This window comes from Leptosomus discolor, chromosome 4 (genome assembly GCF_034619465.1).
Source record: "Leptosomus discolor isolate bLepDis1 chromosome 4, bLepDis1.hap2, whole genome shotgun sequence".
In the NCBI taxonomy this organism is placed as follows: Eukaryota; Metazoa; Chordata; class Aves; order Leptosomiformes; family Leptosomidae; genus Leptosomus; species Leptosomus discolor.
In genome coordinates, this window is record NC_141394.1 from 11,941,607 (window position 1) to 11,963,042 (window position 21,436).

At 42.2% G+C, this 21,436-nt stretch overlaps 2 protein-coding genes across 3 annotated transcripts in view; both read left to right on the top strand.

The window, feature by feature from the left end:
• The window catches only part of LOC104354133 (methylenetetrahydrofolate dehydrogenase (NADP+ dependent) 2 like), a 78,341-nt gene that overhangs the window by 25,078 nt on the left and 31,827 nt on the right, over nucleotides 1-21,436 (top strand). Inside the window, exons 7-8 of one of the 2 annotated variants that reach the window (XM_086464163.1) lie at nucleotides 758-883; nucleotides 8,852-8,964. In XM_086464163.1, the coding sequence (XP_086320289.1) occupies nucleotides 758-883; nucleotides 8,852-8,964 (239 nt within the window). Of the gene's footprint in view, nucleotides 1-757; nucleotides 884-8,851; nucleotides 8,965-21,436 lie in introns of those variants that run through there. The other variant, XM_086464162.1, reaches the window with a different exon arrangement.
• Nucleotides 12,805-20,379, top strand: EPGN (epithelial mitogen). The gene is made up of 5 exons (XM_009960943.2): nucleotides 12,805-12,841; nucleotides 13,343-13,432; nucleotides 18,951-19,071; nucleotides 19,831-19,983; nucleotides 20,289-20,379. The coding sequence occupies exons 1-5, from the start codon at nucleotides 12,805-12,807 to the stop codon at nucleotides 20,341-20,343; spliced, it is 456 nt and encodes a 151-aa protein (XP_009959245.1). The 3' UTR covers nucleotides 20,344-20,379.

Here is a 21,436-nt window from a genome sequence, read left to right on the forward strand (position 1 = left end):
TGCTTCTCACCTACAGATTGTGCTGATGCTGTTTATTATGGATAGATCTGAGCTGGCCGTTTTATTTTTTTCTTGTCATCTATCTGTTGCTTATAAATGACAGGAATCAAAGATAAGATGGCAGGATAAATCAGATTCTCTCAGCATGCTAGCATATTTTTTGTAGCAAAGGTATTTCACATAGTACATGTTCATTATTTAACTGCTTGAAGTGCTGTGCAGCTAACAAAATATATGAGAAGTCAGAGAAGTCAAGAGTAACACAAATCCAATACCGATACTAAAAAAGCAAAGATTAAAGAAAATGCTGTGGAGGTAACGCACACAGATTGCTTCGCCATTGGCAGTATTTCTGGATCGGCAGACCTCTGACAGGCCTAATGGCTTCTTGTGACTTGCAGAGCATCTTTTCATTGTCCAGCTTCTCTTTGGAATTGCTATGAAAGGGACTTACTGCCGCAAACCAGCAAGTACTTTCTTTACGGAGGTCATGTTGGCTATGTTTGACAGCAGGTTTAGCTGGAAATATTTAGTCAAATGAACAATTACCACCTTTTCTTACAGTTACAAAGTTTATGTGAAACTGAGGAATGATTATTTTCTGTGTGTGATGTATCAAGAAAAATTGAAGTGAAAGTGTTACCTTCTTTTTTGTGCGTACATACACGTGCATGCCCACCCCTTGATGTAGTTTGAAACTGATGGCCGACCTAAGACTACTTGGCTATGTTAATCAAATATATCTTGGTGATTCCAGGTATCCCAAAGCTGGTTACAGTGGATATGGTCAAAGAAGGTGCAGCTGTGATTGACGTAGGCATCAACCGTATCCACGATCCTCTTACAGGAAAGACCAAATTGGTCGGGGATGTGGACTTTGAAGGTCAGTGAAACACTCTTTATACAAACCTGTTGGATAAATGTGTTGAAGTTTGTGGGATTCACTCATCATAAATGTTTCAAATAGCTAGTGTCTCAAAGAGATGACACTTGCAGGAATTTTTCCTAGTTTATTTACTTAAATAAGAAAACAAATTGTATGTTTGTATATCTGCTCTTAAGAAATGGCATGTTATTTAAGAGAGGAAGTGTTACTTTTAATTACACATACCAGCAACCTTTAAGAGATGCAGATGAGCTCTTATGGCAGTATTGTGGCAGAAGATGCTTGTCTTCAGTTTTCTTTAATCCTTTGTGAGTCTGTGAAGCGTTTCAAGACTAAGCAATAAAACCAATTTCTGCTCTTGTTCACAAGTATAGGATCTCCCTCTATTAATAGCAGATAATATTATCCTTCAGCTTCTCAAGGCTCCTTTGATGCCTTCACTCTACACTCGTATGTGGAAATGTGAACTTCTGCTTTAGAAGTATCCTTTACGTTAAGGTTTAATGTGGGTTCATCTTAAGCTGTTGAAAATCTTGGTCCAGACAAGTCTAACAGATAAAAATTGGTGTTACATATTGATCTTTTTGTCTTTAATGTGTTGCAGAGCAAGTTCACAATGTAACTTGATTAAATATCTGTGCTCTGGAGGAGCTCCAGACTGGAATAGCAGGATTGTTGCAGTTGAGAGTTGAGTGTGGGAAGCTTAGACAGCGTTTACCCACATTATTAATGGTTCTCAACAGTTCCTTATTTTGATAAGTATGAAAATCACCCACAGGTTTTTTCACAGTTATTAACATGTTGGCTGGCATAATGTCTCAAAGCTTAATTATATTCCAAATGTTTCTAGCCAGCTGTATGTGTTCGTAATTACATCATTCCCTTAGCTTCTGCTTCTTTTACTCATCATACATTATTCCTGTTTGTTAAAGTTAACGAAATTACCCATATGAGTGCAGCTAGGAGATCATCTCTGTGTGCATTTGGAAATGCATAACTGTAAGTGTGTAATAGAGCTCCAGTGGAAAAATACTTCTAGAGTACAACTACTTTTTTTTGTTTGGTTGGTTATCCTACCTGTGCTATCACAAGTAAAAGGTTATGTTTTCTGTTTTCAGAACTGAAGTACAGAGAATTTTCAGGATTTTTTTGTTTGCTCTAGCAGGTATGGGAGGAAAAAAGCTGTAACTTTGAGACACATGAAATTGTATCTTTTCTTTGTTTAAATGTGAGACCTTCTGAATGTAATATAGGTGTAGATTCAATGGCAAGGCTGTGATTCAGAGTTTCAGCAATGCGCTGTATATGTCTCGTCATGTCTGCTGTGGGTTGTTCTCAGGATTTGACCTGGGGGGAGGGAAGATCCAAAAAAGAGGGAGGAACTTCAACTTGGATTATGCCACTACAGTTGCAAGTAGCATTTCACTGTGCATTGCCAAAGGGAAATTGTTGTTGGTTCACTGGTATCGGTGAAAGTTTGACTAAATCTCTAACAACAAAAAAAAGTCTCAGTGTATACAGTTCTAAATACTGAGAAGTAAATCACCCTTGCCAAGTATTTGATTTGGCAGTTAAGAAATGGAACAAGCTAGCGTATTCGTGTAGCAAATCATTTTAGCCTTTTCCTCTGTTTGGTCACTTGACTGAAGTTATGTTTAAGCTGAAATAAAAATTATTTTTGCAGGTTAAGGCCAGGTACCCAAATGGCTGGCGTGACATACAGCACCTGTTCAACATCTTGTAGCCCACCAATACCTCTTGTCTCATCACTCACTTCTTTAAGTAGAAAAATGTGGCTGTGGGGAGAGCATAGGTTTAACTGGGCAATCGGAGGTTAAATTTGATTCATAAGAAATAGATGGAAGTGGCTTACTTCAGCAGGTCATCTGACTGAGTATCTCCTGTAGTGGAAATTATGTTTATTAGATGGGTGGAAAGTGTTTTGATTCAGTAGTCATATCCTAGCAGTACTTAGATGCCCTCTTCTAATGTCTAGGGGGTAGGTTAGACACTAAAGTTTATTTTTATCTGTTTAACAACCAAAGGATGACCTTTCATTATTTTTTTTTAATGTTGTTTATTACTAAATTCAATGTAAGGAATTCCTGGAGGAAAAAATTCCTACCCCAGGCGGAGAGAATTTGATAGCTGCTCAAAAAATGAGTTTTGAAGTTTTGAAATAGGCTCTAAAATCTGCATTTGTTTGAGTCATGTCCACTTCTGCTGTAGGCAGCAGAGTTGCATGCAGTCACTCACAGCCAGAGACCTTGCCCTTGACTGTGCTTCCCACAGCAGGCTGAGGACTGGCCATTGGCATATGCTGCTGTACGTGTGTGTACACCCTCAAGCCGAGGAACATGCTTTGGCTGCCCGTTAAACTCCAGTACATGAGGAGGAGCAAAAAAGGTTGTTTAGTTTTCTTACAAAAATTTAGCAGTATCAGACTTGTGTGTGTAACTATTACAGCTGCTACAATGGTTGGCTTTGTAGCGATGGTGTTGGGGTACCTCTGTGTTTGTCAGGCTTAACCGTTGATTTTGTGCAAAAATCCCAGGCTGTGTTACGGAATGTCTTTAAACAGTGTTTCTGATTTCCCCCATCCCCATGTGTCCTCTTTATTTTGACACTCAAAACTGTGTCCGCCTCAGAAAAGGGATATTTTTTGTCCGGAGTAATTTACTATGCAGTTCCAAGGTGTCTAAAAGAACAAGAGAGGAAAACACAATGCATGTGGAGTCAGCTGCGAAGTGCTGAGGTACCTAGCCTGATATTGCTGGGATACCTTAAACTGCGTGTGCATCTCTCCATATATAATCAGCACAGCATGTCCAGTTGGCCCCCATTTATGTTAAGAATTTGCCAAGATACAAGGGAGGGGGCACAAGAGGGAGGGTGAAGTGACAGGGAGGAGGAGAAGCAGTGGCATCCTTAGGTTGTTGCCAGTGCTGTTCTAGTTACTTCCAGGCAGCAAGTTTCAGTCACAGAATCAGAGACATGTTTCTATGAACAGGGTAATGCACGTGTGGGTGTACTTGGCCCTGTTTTATAAGGCTTTTGTTGCCACAGCTGAGGGGGGAGGAGGGCTACAAGGACCAGGAACATGAAATAAAGCAACAACTTAAAGCATTTAACTGGAACGGCTTTTCTGGGTGGAGCACCATTTCCAGGAGTGACTGGTAGAGCAGGATAGTAACACACAAATGTAGTAGCTAACCTTTGAAACTGGAACTGGAAATGACCATGAAACCAAAGTGTATGGAACTTGAGTAGGATTTGCTTTAAATGCTGCCTGTATTTCGTTATGATTCCTCCCATATCTTTGACAAGCAGACAGTAATGCTGGGGTTTGAGTCTTTGTTGGATGCCTATGTAGAAAAGAAATCCTTTAAGACCTTCATAGGTGATGTAGTTGCGATATCAGCAGAGGGGTTTATAAATGAAAACCGTTCTCCTGACACGTCTGTTGTGCACAGTGTAGGCAATGTAAAAGAGATTCTGGAAAATGGGTGCCACCAGGAGCAGGGTGGGGTTCCCAGGAAAGAGTGCCTCAACAAACGGTCAATATGGTGAAGGGTGATGGGCGTATGTTAGGAATTTTTTTTAATGAGGGATAATTGTACATAGTGAATGCAGGGAAACCAGGGATATGGTATGTTGAATATTTTTAAGGTGGAGAATAGACCAGATTCACATACCATTTCTGGATAGACCAAGGGTACCAAAAAGGAAAGAATCAGTTGAATGAAAAACAAGGAAATGTATCCTGTCCTCATCAGCCACAGGACTAATGACTATAAAGTAACGGGCAATGTTTCTTAAAACATGCTCACGTGGTTTAAGAGGTTTGCCAAGATAATCTTCGAATCCCATTTCGTAATGGAAATGGTGGTCCTGCACTGGTATCTTAGCTGCAGTTTGTGCGAAACACAGGCTTTGTGACAGCAGCTGCTTCTGACAGTTGTTTGCTGCCATTTTGCATTCATTGTGTTACCTTCCAGGCTGTAGGCTTCTCTTCAGATTATTGAATCCTTTCCAAATTATCTCTCTGTGCAGCTTTTTCCAAACAGCGGTCACGAAAACAGAATGTGGATGTTTGGCTGCTTTTGCTGTAGCTTTTGTTAGTTACTTTCTCCGTTGATTTTGAAGACCTGGCATTCATTCTGCAGTTAGTAAAAGTCCAGCCAGTGTAATCTTGTCACCATATTGCTTCTCTGCAGAAATCAGGGGAAGCATTGCCTATTGTTACACTCCAATAGCGCAAGAAATAAATAAGAGTGTTAGCATTAGGCTGTGCTAGCCAGAAGGCCAGAGTGACTGATTGCCAGTGGTGACAGTGAGCTGCTGGATGGCCAAGGGTAGGTACTCCGCTACAGGAGAGCGTGTTATGCGGGGGTCGAAGTAATCTTTGATACCTTGCATTTCTGCTGCCGCTGCTTATTGTCCCAAGGCTACAGCATGATCCCATCCACCTGTCTTTGTGCATAATTTTATGCTGGATTTTTCTGCCCAAGATGCCTCTGTTGCTTGGCTCTTAGAGGTACTGGAGGAAGAAAGATGTATGCACTATTAGAATTACAGTACTGTTAAAATAGCTGCAGTAAGAGACGTAGGGATAACATCAACAAGAAGGAGCTGTGAGAAGTGGGGTAGATGATTGCTGGTTGATATCCCACAGTGCATAGTGAGAAGAATCCCAGAATGCATAGAGCAGAACATGGGATATCTACCATGATTGCTGAGCACGTGATTTGCGCTTATGCAGGGATGCAGTGATCCAGAGTAGTTTTACAGCGACTAATAAAGCTGTGTGGAAACAGTGCTTAGGCAGGAATTACTCTGCATCACTTAACGCAGATGCACCAGACCCAGAACTGCCTTCAGGTTGAGACTTGCCCTTGGTTTGTGTGATTAACCCTACTAGGTGTCTGATGTCCTTAGCTTTAAAGGAACCTAGGAATGAAGGGCTGTTTCCAAAGCAGTGGATCCTGTTTTTCAAGGAAACAATCTACATTTCATTTCTTCTGAAGAATCAAAGGAAGATTTTTAAGGTTCTACAGAAGCTGCAAAATAGCAGCTCCTCCCCCATAGGCACCTAATTTGCATGCCAACATTTTCCACATTGGCAGAGAAATGCCTGGGCGAGCAGCATGCGTGTCGAGAAAGCAGAGTTAAAGTTAGGAACCAAGTTACGCTATACCTGAGAAGCAGAAACAAGATGTTGTGAAGGAGCCCACAGAGCAGCACCTTCTGGGCCCATGTGAGATCAGTCACACTGAAATGATGTCTTGGAACTGTGCTTTGGCCTACTATACTTTACGAGGAAAGGAAAATCAATTTACGCTTTTGAGGGCCAAGTTATTTTTCCCCCTTTGGTTGCTGGCATTAATCTTGGAAAATTGCATTCACCATACCTGTATTTACTCTTACAGATGGAAACTTATCAGAAGGTGGTTTCCCCAACTTAGACACCTGTTGTGCATTTAAAAATGTGGATCAGCTTTTGTGAATAAGTTATCTGGGTGGTTTTATGCTAACTGATACAAAATAGGTCTTCTGCCACATTGACCCGCAGGGATTTCCATAATGATGGAGTATGGGTAGAGAAATTCCCCAGCGACTTGTGAAAACGGTGCACTGTGTGTTTACTGCTGAGCGTGGTTACTAACACTAGAGGCAATGAAGGTTGTACATGATATTCATTAGAAGGCTTTCTTTACGTAAGGCATGGTCCAGGTGTGGATTGTACCTCTTTGTAAGTAAGATAGTAGTTTGAATAATACCGCAAAAAGAGCTCTGTAACATTGCCATGGAAACATGCTTAGTTCAGTTTAAAATGCCTGAAATATTTTCTATGTTAATTACTGTGTTTACTTCAGATGTGGGTACATTTCAATAATTATGACATTAATCTGGGAATTTGTAGTAACTGTATTAACCGTAAATACCAATCTCAAATGGTAGGTAGTTCAAAATAGTATAACTATTAAAACGACAAATTATTTGTGTTTGAGAATATTAATAACTGTCATGTGAGATCCTAATTCATTTGTTACGATTTACATGTTAAAAAAAAAACCACCCACATTGCAATTTGTTTACCTTTCTAAATATTTTACCATTATATCTGGTGGTACCAGTCAACTGAGTAATTAAAACCCTCCCAATGAAGCTTAATCTTCTGCTCTTCAGTTCAGTGACATATTAACCATTAACTTCTGCAGATGGTCTTGTGAGGTCCCTGTCTTGGGGAGTTCAGACAGTGGATTTTTTTATTTCATTTACCCTCCCTTAAAATCTAGTAAATATTCTGTCAAAACAAACAAACAAAAAAAACCCCAAACAAATTCAGCTCTTCAAGTTCTCTTGTAATGTTTCTTTTGTGAGACCTTGTTATTCTCAGTAGTAAAGCACAATGTATATTCAAGCTGAATACAGTTAAAGAGGAGCAAGTTTTATTGTTTGTTCAGAATCAGGGTGCCTAGTTGACAATCCATCAATCTGTTCTCATAGCCAAGTATAGGTCCTGCTTTGTAGTGACTTCAGTGGAAACGTATGTGCTTGTGTCAGAGTTTTGCTTGCTCAGTTTTCTTCTGTGTATGCAAAAAAAAACCCCAAACTAACAAACAAAAAACCTCTCACAGTGGCACTTGAGAAGAAAACCTCTGTGGTAATCAAGTTAGTAATATGGCATTTGTACTAACCATTATTAGCAAATAACTGCTCATTACAGTTTGTCATGCAATGAATTCCCAGCCGGTTGCATATAATTCCTTTTCAGGTAACCTGCAATTCTGGTTGATTGCATTTTGTGCAGTAGATAACAACATCAAGTCAGGATTTATTGCTATGTTATAGTAATTCCTCATACAAAGAGGTTAACTTGACAGTTGTTCGTTTAAATGCTTAAAAAAAAAAAGTTGGTACATATTTACCTTTTAAGACAAGCATTCAAGGTGTGTACTAACTTTGGATAGTCTAACATGGTTCATGGTTGGAGCTAATTCAGCTGTAAGAGTTTCCTGTCTGTTTGAGGGTTCAGGAAGATCTGCGCCTCTGGATCCTAGTTCACTATAGGCACCCTCGTAACACTGTTTTTAAAAAAAGAAAAGAGTCTTCTTTGGAGGAGCCGAGTGGTTATGGCTGAAGTTGCAATGGGAATTTTGCTACTAGAATCTCTTTCTCCTTTAAGACAGCTCTTGGTTTTGTTCTTTGCTCATATTGTGAGGCAGGAAAAAAAATATCAACCAGGTAATGGTACTTTCTCCCTCTGTGGTTTTGAGTTCCCCTTTGTGATTGTAAAATGTCTTTGTTAGAAGGCATAAGCCAGAGTCAGGGAAAGAGGCTGTTGATTTTGATAGTCACAGCAGACTCCTGCTCTGCATGCTGCTCCTCAGGAACGCGCACAGTTTGGAAGTCTTCTCTTTACCCGCAGAATGAGAGCCCCAGCTTCCGTGGCTCTCCTGGATGTTGAGGGTGCAGCATCACAGCTGGCAGATGGGTGTAACGCGAGACTGTGCAGCCATCCTGGAGTCGCCCTGCCCTGCCCAGCCAAGTCAAACAGTGAAAAACTGCCCCTTACGAAAAGCTGCCCCTTACCAAAAGAATTTGGCGGGATTAACTTTCTATCTGTCTGACCACAGGCTACGTGAGTGTGTGTTCCTCCCGTGAGGAAAGGGCAGCCTGCTGCAGGTAGATCAGCTTGAACAGGTTGTGAAACCATGCCCCAGAACTAGCCCCTGGGTAATAATATTTGGGTGAAGAAAACTGCCTTGCAGCCCCGATCCTGACTGTGTTCTGTTGTGGCTGTAGTAAGATTCTGCCTTAACTTTTTGCGTATTCGCCAGTATTTGACAAGCTGCAGTCCTGTATGCTCATTGCCAGTCAGGCATATGTGGGCAACTGAAGGAAAATAAACCAAGTTTTTGGAAACATTCTCAGTCAATACCTTTTTCTGTTTTCTCTTAGAAGTGAAGAAGAAGGCTGGCTTTATCACTCCAGTGCCAGGAGGGGTAGGACCTATGACTGTTGCAATGCTTCTGAAGAACACACTCATAGTTGCTAAAAAGCTCATTTACTAGAGCAAGCGGGCTACCTTGGAAGAAGAATCCCAAGTTGTTCTATTTATCAATACACAAAACATATATTTTATACTACAAAAATATTTATTTCTACATTGTATTTATTTTTTCATGTAAAGTACGCTAAACCTGGTGGTTTACAAAATGTTAAAATACTTTGTGTTACCTCTTAGTGACTTATTGTGAGCAAAAATGGATTGGAGAATGCAGCTTGCGCAGATATGTTGGTGGTGGTCAGTGATGTGTGCGAAAAGGAAGAAGGAAGCATGAATTACGAATCTACCTGTGTATCTGGGATGGGTGCAATTACCAAGGCCTTTTAAGCTCTTGGGACCCTCAGTTTTGATCAAACAGTACAAAAACTAAATTTCAATGTGCTAGATAACTTTTTAAAATGTGGTTTGTGCTCTGAGGTCATGAAGCATGCTGGATGTAGTTTGAAGTCTTGAAATATTTTTGTTTTAAAACACCTAGAGAGAGCAGCAGTCTTGAATCTGAAAGGAGTAAAAGACTGACGTTTCAGCTGCCAGGCAGTAATGTTGACATGAATACAAATGTTCAGTACATGTTTTAAAATAGTCGAGTAAGGTTGAATGCTGGTGAAATTCTGACCTTAAACATATGCAAGAAGTATGCATGAATAAGTAGCTAGAATTGAGGCCAGAATTATTTTCCTTCCATGTCTGGATTTGTTTGACAAGATGGTTTGGTGCATAATACCCTCTTCCCACAAAAAACACCTGAATAGATGACTGGGCTGGATCGGGCTTTAATTAGGTAAATGTAGTTAAAACTACTATGTATGTACATTATGTATCATGAGGAGGGGTGGGGGGGGAAGAGGAAGACAAAACCAAAAGTTGATCCCTGTTAAAATATTTGTGTTGGAAGTTTAAGACATTTAATTGTTCTCTTGTTTTCTGAAACTGCATGAAGAGATTTTTTAATTCAGCCCTGTGAATCCTTGGCTTCAATGTTTTGCTGCTTAGAGAGGACTAATATAGGTGAAGGTCAATATGTTTCTGTTCCTAAAAATTTTAGATCCAAGATGGACCTAGACTATCTCATGCAGTGTGAAAGCTGGAGTGGTGTTACTGCTGAGATGCCAGTTGAACTGAGTGTGTGCACTGTTGACATGAAGAGCCTACACCAATTCCCACTGAAGTCAGTGGGAGCCAGTTTGGACTTTTATCTTCATGTTTTTATCTCAGTGGGCATAACTTTTATTTTCATCAAGAGCCATAGATGTTTGCCAGTGGGCTATGGATAACTTGAAAGGGGAAGAAAAAAAAGCACGGCAGCTAAATGTGTAACGGCAGTAGTAAAGAAATGCATTTACTGTAATAAAAGAAAGAAGGTGGAGCATCACTTACTGTGCCAGTTGTTCTTGTGGTGGACTTTCCGGGAGGTTTGTTTAATGCAGTGCTTACAGAAGAGGTTGACAGAATCATTACTAAACATATAGTGCCAACAGTGCAGACCTTTGTTTATCTGTTTAAATTTAAGCGGTAGCATAAATATTAGGTGGATCAAGGTGCCTAGGGAGATAATTCTTAGACTGATCAACCCATCATTAACTAAGATGGAATAAAACTCGTTCACTGTTATGTTAGTCTTGGTGAAACATTTTAATAGTTTTGGGGGTGGTTGTGTGCTTTCTTTTTTTTATCAGTGTGTTAACAGTGGAGCGCATGGAGGTCTGCATATTCAGTTGTTACTTTTTTCATCTGTTTACAGTGCTGTTCTAGATTTGTGTTTGTTCTCTTCAATTTAACAATAATCATCTCTGCATTTTTTTGGCAGAATAACAGTTTACAGTGTTTTGCTTATGTCGCTTGAGTGAGTCTGCCTCTTTCATGTCCTACAAAGTTTGTTGTGCATCTTAAGCTTTTTCGCTTTTCGCCTGTGGTGGATGGGTTAGCAAAACACAAAAGCCAGTGAGATGGAGGTTTCACTCGACAGTGTGCTATTTTCAGAGCTGCCAGACACAGCTGTGAGAGTATTCTGCACTGGGAGAACAACCAGAAAGAGCATCCAGAGGGAAGGGCCTATTAACCAACCCAAAAAGCATGCTTGTGTGCCAGACCTGGTCAAGTCCGGTCCAAGCACAAACGCCCTGTGGCAGACAGAGGCACGGCCTTATCCACTGAAGCCTTCTCACAGGCCTACCGCACCCAGCCATATTGCCTAATGACAAAGCCACCTCTCGGATTCAAGCTGGATTAAGCTCCCATTGTGTAGATGTTTGTTGAAAGCAAGACTCATGAGACTTAGTCCAGCTTAGGACTGATAGCAGAGGTCATCCAAGTAGGCATAAACGCTCCTGTCAATCCGGGGAGTGCGCAAGCTGCATTCGATCAGTGTGCAGGCAGGCATACAGCAATTCAGGATAGCAAAGGAAGGGAAAAGCCTCCTGGAATGCAGTCCATGAGCAGGGGAACGCTTAATTAAAATGTGCATAACTAGCTTGTGTTTTTCCCTTGACATGTGGTTAGATTTAATCCTACAGATCACTGAGGAGAGTGCAGCGTAGAGCTGACTGGACTTTCTACAGCATTGATCAGAAGATTTTTGGTTTTAAAATATAAAAAATGGTGAAATGTTTTTGTTGCACAGTTGAGAAAGCAAAAGTTGTTGCTGGGGTGAAGTGTGTAGCTCTCCTTTGGTGAGAGTCAGGTTATTGATGTGTGAGTATTTTACTGAACTGAGCCTTTCTGATGAGTTGCTCTAGTATGTCTGACTACGTAAGTACCCTTCAGGGAGACCAGTCCTACTAGTTCCAAGCTGCCTGTGACCTGGGAAGTTGAACAGCGTTTGGGGCTGTGGAGAGTGACTTAGTATAAGAAATGTGTATGACAGGTATGTCTTAGAGACCTACCAACACTTTATGTAAAAAGTATGATTGTTCCCAGGATGCACACTCACTTCCTTGAAAAGGTAGAAATGGGCTTTTATGACACTACAGTGGCAGCAGTAATGAAGGGATAGCCTAACAGAGGGGGCAACGGCTTACCTGCTCTTTCAGTCTGTTTTCTCGGTGCCTGCACTTTGTCAGCTTTCAACTTCTGCCCTGCACGACCACACGTAGCTGCGGCCAGCAATCCCTGGCCTCATGCAGGGCTGGTGGCCTGCCTTGCTTCCGAGCGTTGTGCGCATGGGAGGGCTGAATGAAAAGTGATAGCATGCTACCTGGGCTCGCCAGAGCCTGTGATCAAAGGCCTCTTGCTGGCAGTCACTGATGGAGATCCGTTATCTTTGTGTCTGATCACATCCTAATCTTGGCACCAGCTGTTCTCGCAGTTCCTCTTCTGGATGGCAGGGAACTGAGATGCTGGGAGGACCAAGGAAGGAGTATGAGCAAAGCAGGGGCTCGTCCCTGGACCCTGAACTCCAGAGTGGCATCCTGGATGCTGGCTGTCCTCCTGGAAATAACACAAAACCTGAGTTGTTAAGGGAAAAGAGATCACGTTTTTCACAACGCATCACTTCTCGTTGCACTCACCTCTGTTTCGCCGTATTTCATTGATCTGCTCTGGCAGATACCAGCTCTCTCTTGAAAACTGTATCTTTGCATGCACGATTATGCCCACAGGTAATAGGAAACCAGGGTTTCAAAAGAAAACCTGATCCCATTGCAAGATAATAGCAGTTTCCTAAATAAATGTGTGGTTGCCCTGGGGGTTGAGGTTGTTGCCAGTTGCACCTTTTTTTGATTGGTGAGAACAGCAGATGACGCTACATGGCATATAAGTGCAAGAGAAAACACAGGAGCACAGATAAGCAGAACAAGCGAGCCATCTGGAAAGAAGAGCTGAGAAGGTGTTAAAGCAGCTCCTTGCCATGGCATTTGGAATGCTGATCTATATTTTGCTGAAAGGTAGGTTTGAAGGAGGCTTTTCAATGTCGTAAGGTACAAGGCTTTGTTGAACAATAGTTCCCTCTTTCTGAAACAAGCAGTAGGGGTGGGAAGCATGCAAAGACATTGCGAAGCAGAATTGCTTTAGCAATTTCAAACCTGGATGAAATTCTAACTGATAGGGTATAATTTAGACTCTTTGAAACGAAGATACTTAGAGTGGTAAATAGGTGTAACATTGTACTATATTACAGGTATCTGTGTCATACATTGCATAAGATAGTAGAATGGAGAACAGAATGGATATGTATTTTTGGAAATCTGCAAACAGTAGTTTGTTGCCCCACAATTGTACTTGTGCTGTACAAAAGGAAGTTTGAGGCAAGAATGTTTTAAATGAAATGTTATTGGTGCATTGTGTCAGAATTTTATAAAGTGGGTATGTGTTTTCTGGCTGAAATGAACTTTGAATAGATATACTGAGTTTTTCTGTTACAGTAAGCATCTATTTGCATTACACAGCAATGGGGGCACTGAGTGAAGAGTCAGCTATTACTGTTTCATCACTCAGCACAGACTTACGGAATAATTGGACAAAAAACAACACTGAAGGTACTTCTTTTTTGTTCTGTTTGTCTCTATTAATCTGTCACTTAAAAAAAAAAAAAAAACAAAACCAGTATCAAAATCTGTTAAGATGATAGCTGCGACAATGCTGCTATCACTTGGACACTGTTGAATTTTGTGTGTCTTTCATTTATGAGATGAGCTGCTTTCTTCATGGAGCCTTAAAAACCTCCCTGAAGTAGTAGCTGCCACTCAGCTCGGGTAGGCTCAGCATTGACCAGCTGAAGGATCACTTATCCAAAGTCAGTCACAATTTGAAGAAGATATTTTAGGGCTAATGGGGGTAGACGATCTGCGTTTCTCATGGCTGTTTCTGTTACTTCTAGCTGCTGCTTGGTTTCTATCTGTCTTCAGTGTGAATCTTTATGCACGCAAGCGAGAATGCAGCAAGCCTAATGTCAAGTGATGCCTCTTATTACTGTTACTCAGTAGTTTCTTTCTTTGTTGCAGTTTTGCTTTCGGCTATCGCAGCTTCCACAGCTCTCTTCAGAGTGCTAGCTCTCTCTATTCTTTCTTTTTCTTTTCTGACTGAAATGTGAACTCAAGCTGTTTGCCTGCCAACATCTGAGACCAGAGCGCTGTGTTTATCCTGCGAGCTGCATTCTTGATGTTACTTCAGGTGCTAGTGATGTCATTACTTTTGGAGAACTGTGCGATGTGGAACTGAGGTTTTGGCAGGTCAGTAAAGGAGGAAAGGATTTTAACTGTGATTCTTACTAACGTCTTTGTACTTTAAAAAGAACATAAATATGCATACAAATCATCCTCTGTTAATGGTAAGTCATCACAGGATGTCTTACAAGCTTGTTTTAGTAGATCCATAAGTTTTTTTCTCGTAACAAGTCAAACTGTTCTTTTTTTGGTGGTTTTTGTGTCTAATTTGTCATAGTGGTACAGTGTTGTAGATGTATCTACTTTCATGTGTACATATGCTATATGTGTGGGTTTCATGTATATGTATGTAAAATATATATAATACCTATATGTATACATAAGTGTGCGGAGTCAAGAAGATGTTGATTTTTGACTGCAGTAGTTGGATTTATCAGCACAGCACTGTGGTCTGGTTTAGTGGGTTTGTGTGTGATACGATTCTTCCGGAGTTGCATACAGCAAACAGGAGTATAATGAAGTAGAATATGTTGTGACTCGTTGAGTACCCTGTTTGTATTATTTCTAGAAAGCAGGAGTTACAGGTTGTGTTTCAACAAATAAGAGGCTTATTTACAGGGACACAGCCGTGTCTATAATAGTCTCCCTTCATGGGAAGTGCAAGTCAACTAAATGCCAGTGCTTTTAGTTGAGAGTGTGTTCCTCTCAAAAGTAGGAGCAAATTCACAACCATTCAAGCACATGTTTACACAGGTAGTTAAAAGTGTTGTGGTGGACCAAAGCCACTGGAAAGTTAGAAAACAGCATTTCCAGAAAGAAGATTGAAAAGAAATGCGTAGAGTCACTAAAGAAACTGCCTGTATTTCTCAATTTTTCTTGTAGCTCCTATTCCTGTGCAAGTTAAGTTTATAGTAAGGTTTATAAACAAGGTTCAGTAATGCTAGATCCTAAGAAAATGAATTCCTGGTTAAGTATCACTGGAGAAACTGGCATTTTTTTGTGGAATTGCGAGTCCTCTGGGGACTGAGGTGCAGTTTGTGGAAAATTGTTAATTTCTGCGCACTCTATTTACCTCCTATTTACCACATCATGTCCTATTTCCTTATTTAATGTTACATAAGCTTTACTCATCACCAGTGCTGGGGCTAGGAAATGTTAGGTTCAGTGATCAGCCGGGGGGGGGGAAAAGGTTATGGAGAGGATGCCTGGCTGGGAGCTGACACTGCAGGGACAAAACTTCTGAGGCTGTTTGGGCTGAAGAGGAGCCTTCGTAACAAAATGGGCAGCTAGGAGTAGGGAAGGGCTTCGTTTTACTGGGGAAAAAATGAGATCCCCTCATTGCCGTGAGCTGCTGCTTCTGTGCAGTCTGTAAGGGAGGCCCTGAACCTGGGGCTGACCCCTTCCCTCTCTCCCCTTTCTGACTCTCCTGTTCCTCCCAGATGCACCATACTGGAAGGCTGAGCTGTCATGGTCTTAGTGGCTGACTCTTTGTTGCCGGTCTGTCAGTTTTGGCATGCCCAGGCTTCCAAATACCTGTAGTTTTGATTTCATGTCAGATCTTGTCGAGTGTATCTGTTTGAATGACTCAGTTACAGGCAACTGTCAAGTGCTTACACAGCATGTGCTTTTCTTTCCTCACGTGACATGAAAGGGCACATGTATGTGTTTATTCAACAGCTTGTTTAGTATCTAGATGGATAATATGATATGAATTAGCGTAATGCTCTGGGATGGGTTAGAAAACAGTTCTTTCTGTTTTCAAGACTCATCGTTCTTTCAGAGGTCGTTTGTACTTTTGCAGTGTCAGAATAATTAGCACTTAGAATTTTTGTGTGTACACTTAACATCGGCAGCCCACAATGGACAAAGCTCTTGCTGCTGACAGTGAGGGAGGAATTCATTGTCCGTCTGTCACCTATGAAGCAAGGCATTTGTCTCAAATGCTTTCTAAGCAGGCTTCTGCTCTAGGCTGGCCTTTGTTTCCAATGACAATACTAACTTTCATGGGACTCGGGGGAAGAGGTTTCGCGTACCTGCATGAAGGGAGGTTTCTTCCAGCCGTTGGTAGATGGGAGGCTGCCACCTCTCGGCAGCAGTGGGATGAATGAGGAGGGATGTTCTGGCTGTATGAATCCAGCTGGTGGAAGTTTGAGTAGAGGTGGCTGGGGATTTCATGCCTCTGACATGAAGATTTGTACCTTCCTTTTTTTTTTTTTTTTCCTCCCTATGGCAGAGATATAAGTGAAATATTAAACCTCTGCAGTAGACACCTTCTCAGGGCCTGGTAGAAGAGTAGGACTTTGGGTGGCAGGAAACACCAATTCAAGGATGCTGTTGAGTGGTTATGTTTGGTGGTTTTGTAGTGCACTCTTCAGCCCCCTTTGTGCTGAAATGGTGATTCAAAACAGTTGGTGCCTAAGTGTTTGAGGAGAGGCATGGGGGAAGCATGAATGCACCATTGCCGATTTTCTGAAACTCTTCCCTGCATCCTGGATCTCCTTGGCATGTCGAGCCTGCAGCTGTGCTTACCACGTGCTTCGTTTTCCATTGTGCCTTCCCCAGCAGTGAGCATCGTGCAGCCCTCCTGTGCAGAAAACAGTATCATCCATCTCTCATCATAAAATCTGTCTTTTCTTCCTGAAATCTGTCCTTTCATAAGTTCTTCTTCTCTTCCTTAAATCTGTCCCTCCAAGGCCTGATCCTGGGCTGACTGTGCTCTCGGCCAACAAGCCTGTCCCCGGAGCTTGTCGTCAGCGTTCCCAGAGCCAGCCAGAAAAGAGCCAGAGCTCGGTACTAGAGCTCACATGTAGCCAGCGCCAACTTCTTCCTGTGCAGAGTGTGTGGTTCAAGGCTATGGGTGTGTCTGCCCTGCACGGGGACTGCTGCAGCACGGATGCCGTTCTGTTTTCAGTACGTGGGGACGGCCTAGCTGTGGTAGGATGGGGCTGCCTGCTAGGGGATGCTGCGTGCCAAGCCGCCCTGCGACCCGCTTCAGGTACTGCCCTGCTGCATCGTAGTGTGCAGTAGAGATAGGGCCTCAGCCTTGGCATATCCTTCGGCGTGTGTGTATTGTTGCTTCATTGCTAAGCCGAAACTCTGGGTTTGATTTATAGTTCCTAGCATTGCGTTTCCAGCTTTAGGTCTGCCATCTCCAGAGTGTGAAGAGAAACTTGTGATTTTTTTCCTTACAAGATTGGAAAAGATGCCCTTTTCTCAGCCCAAAGAAGTTTGTTTTAAAGCAAGATGTGCTTTTTCCACCTCTGTAGTTTTTCCCGTGAAAGCATAGTACACCGGCATGTTCTTTTTTCAAGCAGACCGGAATTGTTACTTGTTCTCTCTAGGTCTCTTGATAAGCTGGAACTCTGGTTACTCTGTCAGGTTTGAGGGGGCACTATTTTCAAAGTAGTGTTGTTTGATCTGAATAACAGTGATAGCATCATGCCTCTTAGGTGTCCAAACCACATGATTCACAAGTGAAGCTGTGAATTGCTTTAACATGCGGGTGTAGAGTAGAGCAGCTGTTTACCATTGCTTGTCATCTCTGTGATGAAGCTACATAAAGGATGAAGAAAAAATCGCTTAGTTGAGCACACAGGGGATTCCTGCCATTAAATGACTCAAACTGGAATTTGATCTGGGGGGTTGGTGGTGTGACTGCTGAAAAGTGTGTCGTGGAATCTCAAATTGCCTGCCAGGACAGCTAGAGGCTTACATCTATGAGAATGGTTCCATCAATGTAGTATCTCCAGACCTTGATTCAGCAGTTAGAAAGGAAGGTTTCTTCTTCCTATACCATTTAGTCACTCTGAGCCGACCTTGTCACCTTCCCGCATGTTGTTGTTGTTCTTGTGGTCACACTGAAAGCTAGTGTTGACATACACTCGGTTAGGAAATCACCTTCAGCTGTCACTAAAACAGTCCCCTGAAATAGTAAGACATGGCTTGGACACCCCACCCCACCAGCAATTCCTGTAACTGAGTAGAGAGACCGGTTCAAACAGATACTTGCTTTGGTGGTGAAGCTTTTGAGCTTTCTCTTCACTTGCCGCACCCCTGCTCCCATGCTGCAGCCTCCTGCTGGCTCTGCCCTCCTGCACAGCAGGGTGCCTCGCTCCTGGGCTCAAGTGCTCTTCTGTCCATATGTCACATGGATACAAGATCCCCGAGAACAGTTTTGACTTCTCCTTTATTCCCATTTGAGCCGCCATGGCTGGCAATGAGGTAGTAATTTTCTGTGCTTTGAAAGCAGAAGCCTGCTTACTGACCTGGTTGCATATAGTTTTGCACAAGTTCAGAAACTTAATAGTCATGGAGCATGCTTTTGCACGGACAGACCTTCCAGGCAGTCTTGGGTGCTTGCAAGCGTAATGGGATACTCTGCTAACATTAACTGTGGAGAACTGAGGGAGGGAGCGATCGTAGCTGCGGAGCTGGCAGGCAGCAGCATTGGAAATGCAATAGTTTGTCTTGTGATGGGGAAAAGAAAAAAGGAGTTAACTGATAATTGATTTCAGACTGAGAAGCATACTGAGAATAATTCAATGCTCTCATTGTGTCCTAAACCCCTGGTATTCCTGGGATGTTTTTTCTCATTGGATTGCAGGTTGGATGGTGCTGATGTTAGCTGGGGTGAATCTCCTATGATCATATTTATACACGCTTCTCAAGAGCAAGTAACTTATTTACAGTTTGTCCTTTCTCTAAAGCTGTGCTGGAAGGTCTTAGAAGCTTGTTCCTCTTAGCAGTGTTTGCATCTGGTCACAAGAATATCACAGTAAATCTGTATTAAGTGTCTTCTGTAGGCAATGTCCGTTCTACTTGAGTTGTGAAAGTATATGCAAACAATGTTTTTTTTTTCCTGAATGTAACTTGACTTTTTCCCCTTTCACAGTTGACTACACAGAGCAGCCAAAGCTCTTGAAGCTTATGCAGACATGTCTTGAAGAACACCACAGCTATTGTATCAATGGGCTCTGTGCTTTCCACAGCGAACTGAGGAAACCCATATGCAAGTAAAGAATGCTGCTTTTAAGTGTTCTTCTTACAAAATAACGACAGTGGCATGTCTCCTACATGTTGCTAATGTCATGTGACTAATTTCCAGCAGAGCATGGCTTTCAAGTGCCAGTCAAGTATTTGCAAACTTGAAGTTTGGCACGGCTTGAGTGCTATGGTGGCTCAGGACTGTTAACGAGGCAGTAGTGCTGTGCTAGTGTGATACTAAGGAAGGCAGAGGGAAAAGTCACAGCTTTGTAGGTCACTGCCATGATGGCATCTCAAATCGTAACTGGTGCTAGAATAAGTAGTAGAGGAATAAGTAGGTTTTCACAGTGGGCACAAGGAAGCGGGTAGGATCTTCCAAGATGTCAGCTGCAACTCCCTTATTCCGCAGCTGTGTACATGTCTATCAGGACTGTGGTGCCCCTAAAATTTTCTAGGGTCCATGCTGGGCAGCTTTGGCCTTTGGAGACGTTATAGCAGCTGAGGATCAGCAGAGCACAGTGCTCTTCGTCCACACCCTCTGTGATGAGGGTATGTTTAGACTGCATTTGCTGCTGTGACTGCAGTATTGAGCTAGCTTTAAACTAGATAGACTGGGGCAACTGGTAGTCTTGGTGGAGTGAAGAGGTTCTGACTGAGCATCAGATTCAGCCCATCCTCGTCTAGACTTGTTCTAAATTGTTTAAAATTGATGAAAACCAACGTGTTTCTGAAATACAAAGCGTAAGAAGTTCTGAGTAATTTTTGCATGGTGTATATTTATTTTGCAGGTGCCTCGCAGGTTATAATGGCGAGAGGTGCGAACATTTAACGCTAAATTCATATGCACATAATTCTTACGAACGCTACATTGCTGTGGGAATTGGTATAGGAATACTGACGAGCGGGATACTTGCTATCATCTACTGCTACGTAAGAAAGAGGTATGGGGGATAGGTAACCTGTTTATATTCATCTGAATAACAGTGGGCAGGAAGAAACAGTGTGCAGAGTTTTGAGGGCACTGGGAGCGTGCTCTTGCCCATTATTGATTGGTGGTGTGATCTTAAAGGAGCTGATGCTCTGTACCTCTGCTTTCCGATCTGCCAGTTGGCAAATGGTGCAATTGCCTGAAACATGGGTTTCCTTGGGGCTGCCTAAATGAGTTAGGCAATTAGATTTAGGTTCTGTTCAGGCTGCTGTGGTTTTAGATTTGTCTGATTAAATCACATGATGTTGTCCATTTTAGATGCAGGAAATTGAAATCACCCTACAAAGTCTGCATGGGCGAGACGGCGTTGTGAAGATCTGGCGTTGGGACACTTGCCAATTCGCCTGTAACCGAGAGGAAGTTCTGCTGGGAAGGCCACCCCGCGCCATCTGGCAGGTACCCCAGCCTCGCTGATAAGATGAAATGAAGGGAATGACAGAGCGAGTGCGTAAAAGAAACTCCTGCAGAACTGACGGGCTCCGTTCGCTTTTGAAGAAGGACTTCCTCTTTTTAGTAAAGGTCGCTAGCTGGGCAGGTCCGAACAGCTAAGGAAACTGGCAGCCCTCTCAGTGCTCTCCTGTGATTGGTATTTGCTGAGGGGAGGACTAGTTGGTTTTAGCTGTTTTCAGTCATTTCAAGCCCTAGTACAGTGTTTTGCTCCTGTCTTTTTCTATCTTTTTATTATTTTTTTCCTTCTCTTTTCTTCCTCTGGAGGAAAAGCACAACCTGTCTCGCAATGGAGTTGTATTCTGAACATCATGTGCTGACAAGAAACCGTTTGGGTTCTGATTTCAGTGTCTGCTGCCTGTGTGTGTGGATAAGCAGCCCTCTTCCAACACAGCAGTTCTCTTCAGTGTGCTAAGCGAAGTGCAGGCTGCTGTGGCCATAAAGGACAAAATCATAAAATGCTTTGGACTGAGGAAAATGGATGGTTCTCAAAAGCTTACTTAAACCTAGGAACAGAGAGTAAGCAATTCTTGGAAAATGAGATCTTGACACCTCTGGGCATGGCAAGTTCATACTATTTTCATAAGCAAAGGAACTGGACATCTTTCTTAACCTGGATTATTGAGTGTGCTCATGACAAAGAACTCTACTCTTCCATAACATCGTATAGCAGCTCATCAGATTCACGGAACTTCAGACACAACATTACCTTGCTGCACCGTGATTTCAGCACAAGACTTCAGTTGCTAGAGAAGCTGACATTTTTTTTATGAAACTTCAGTGTAGCTTTCCCCAGGAAACAGACTCTCTTTATTCCATTTTCACATTGTGTGCACAATGTGACTACTCAAGTAAGAAAGAAATGACCGTAGAGATTTTGTTCTGCCCTGGACAAACAGGTTACATATCAGATGCTTGTTTTTATTAATCTTGTCTACGAAGAATTGCAAAGGTAAAAA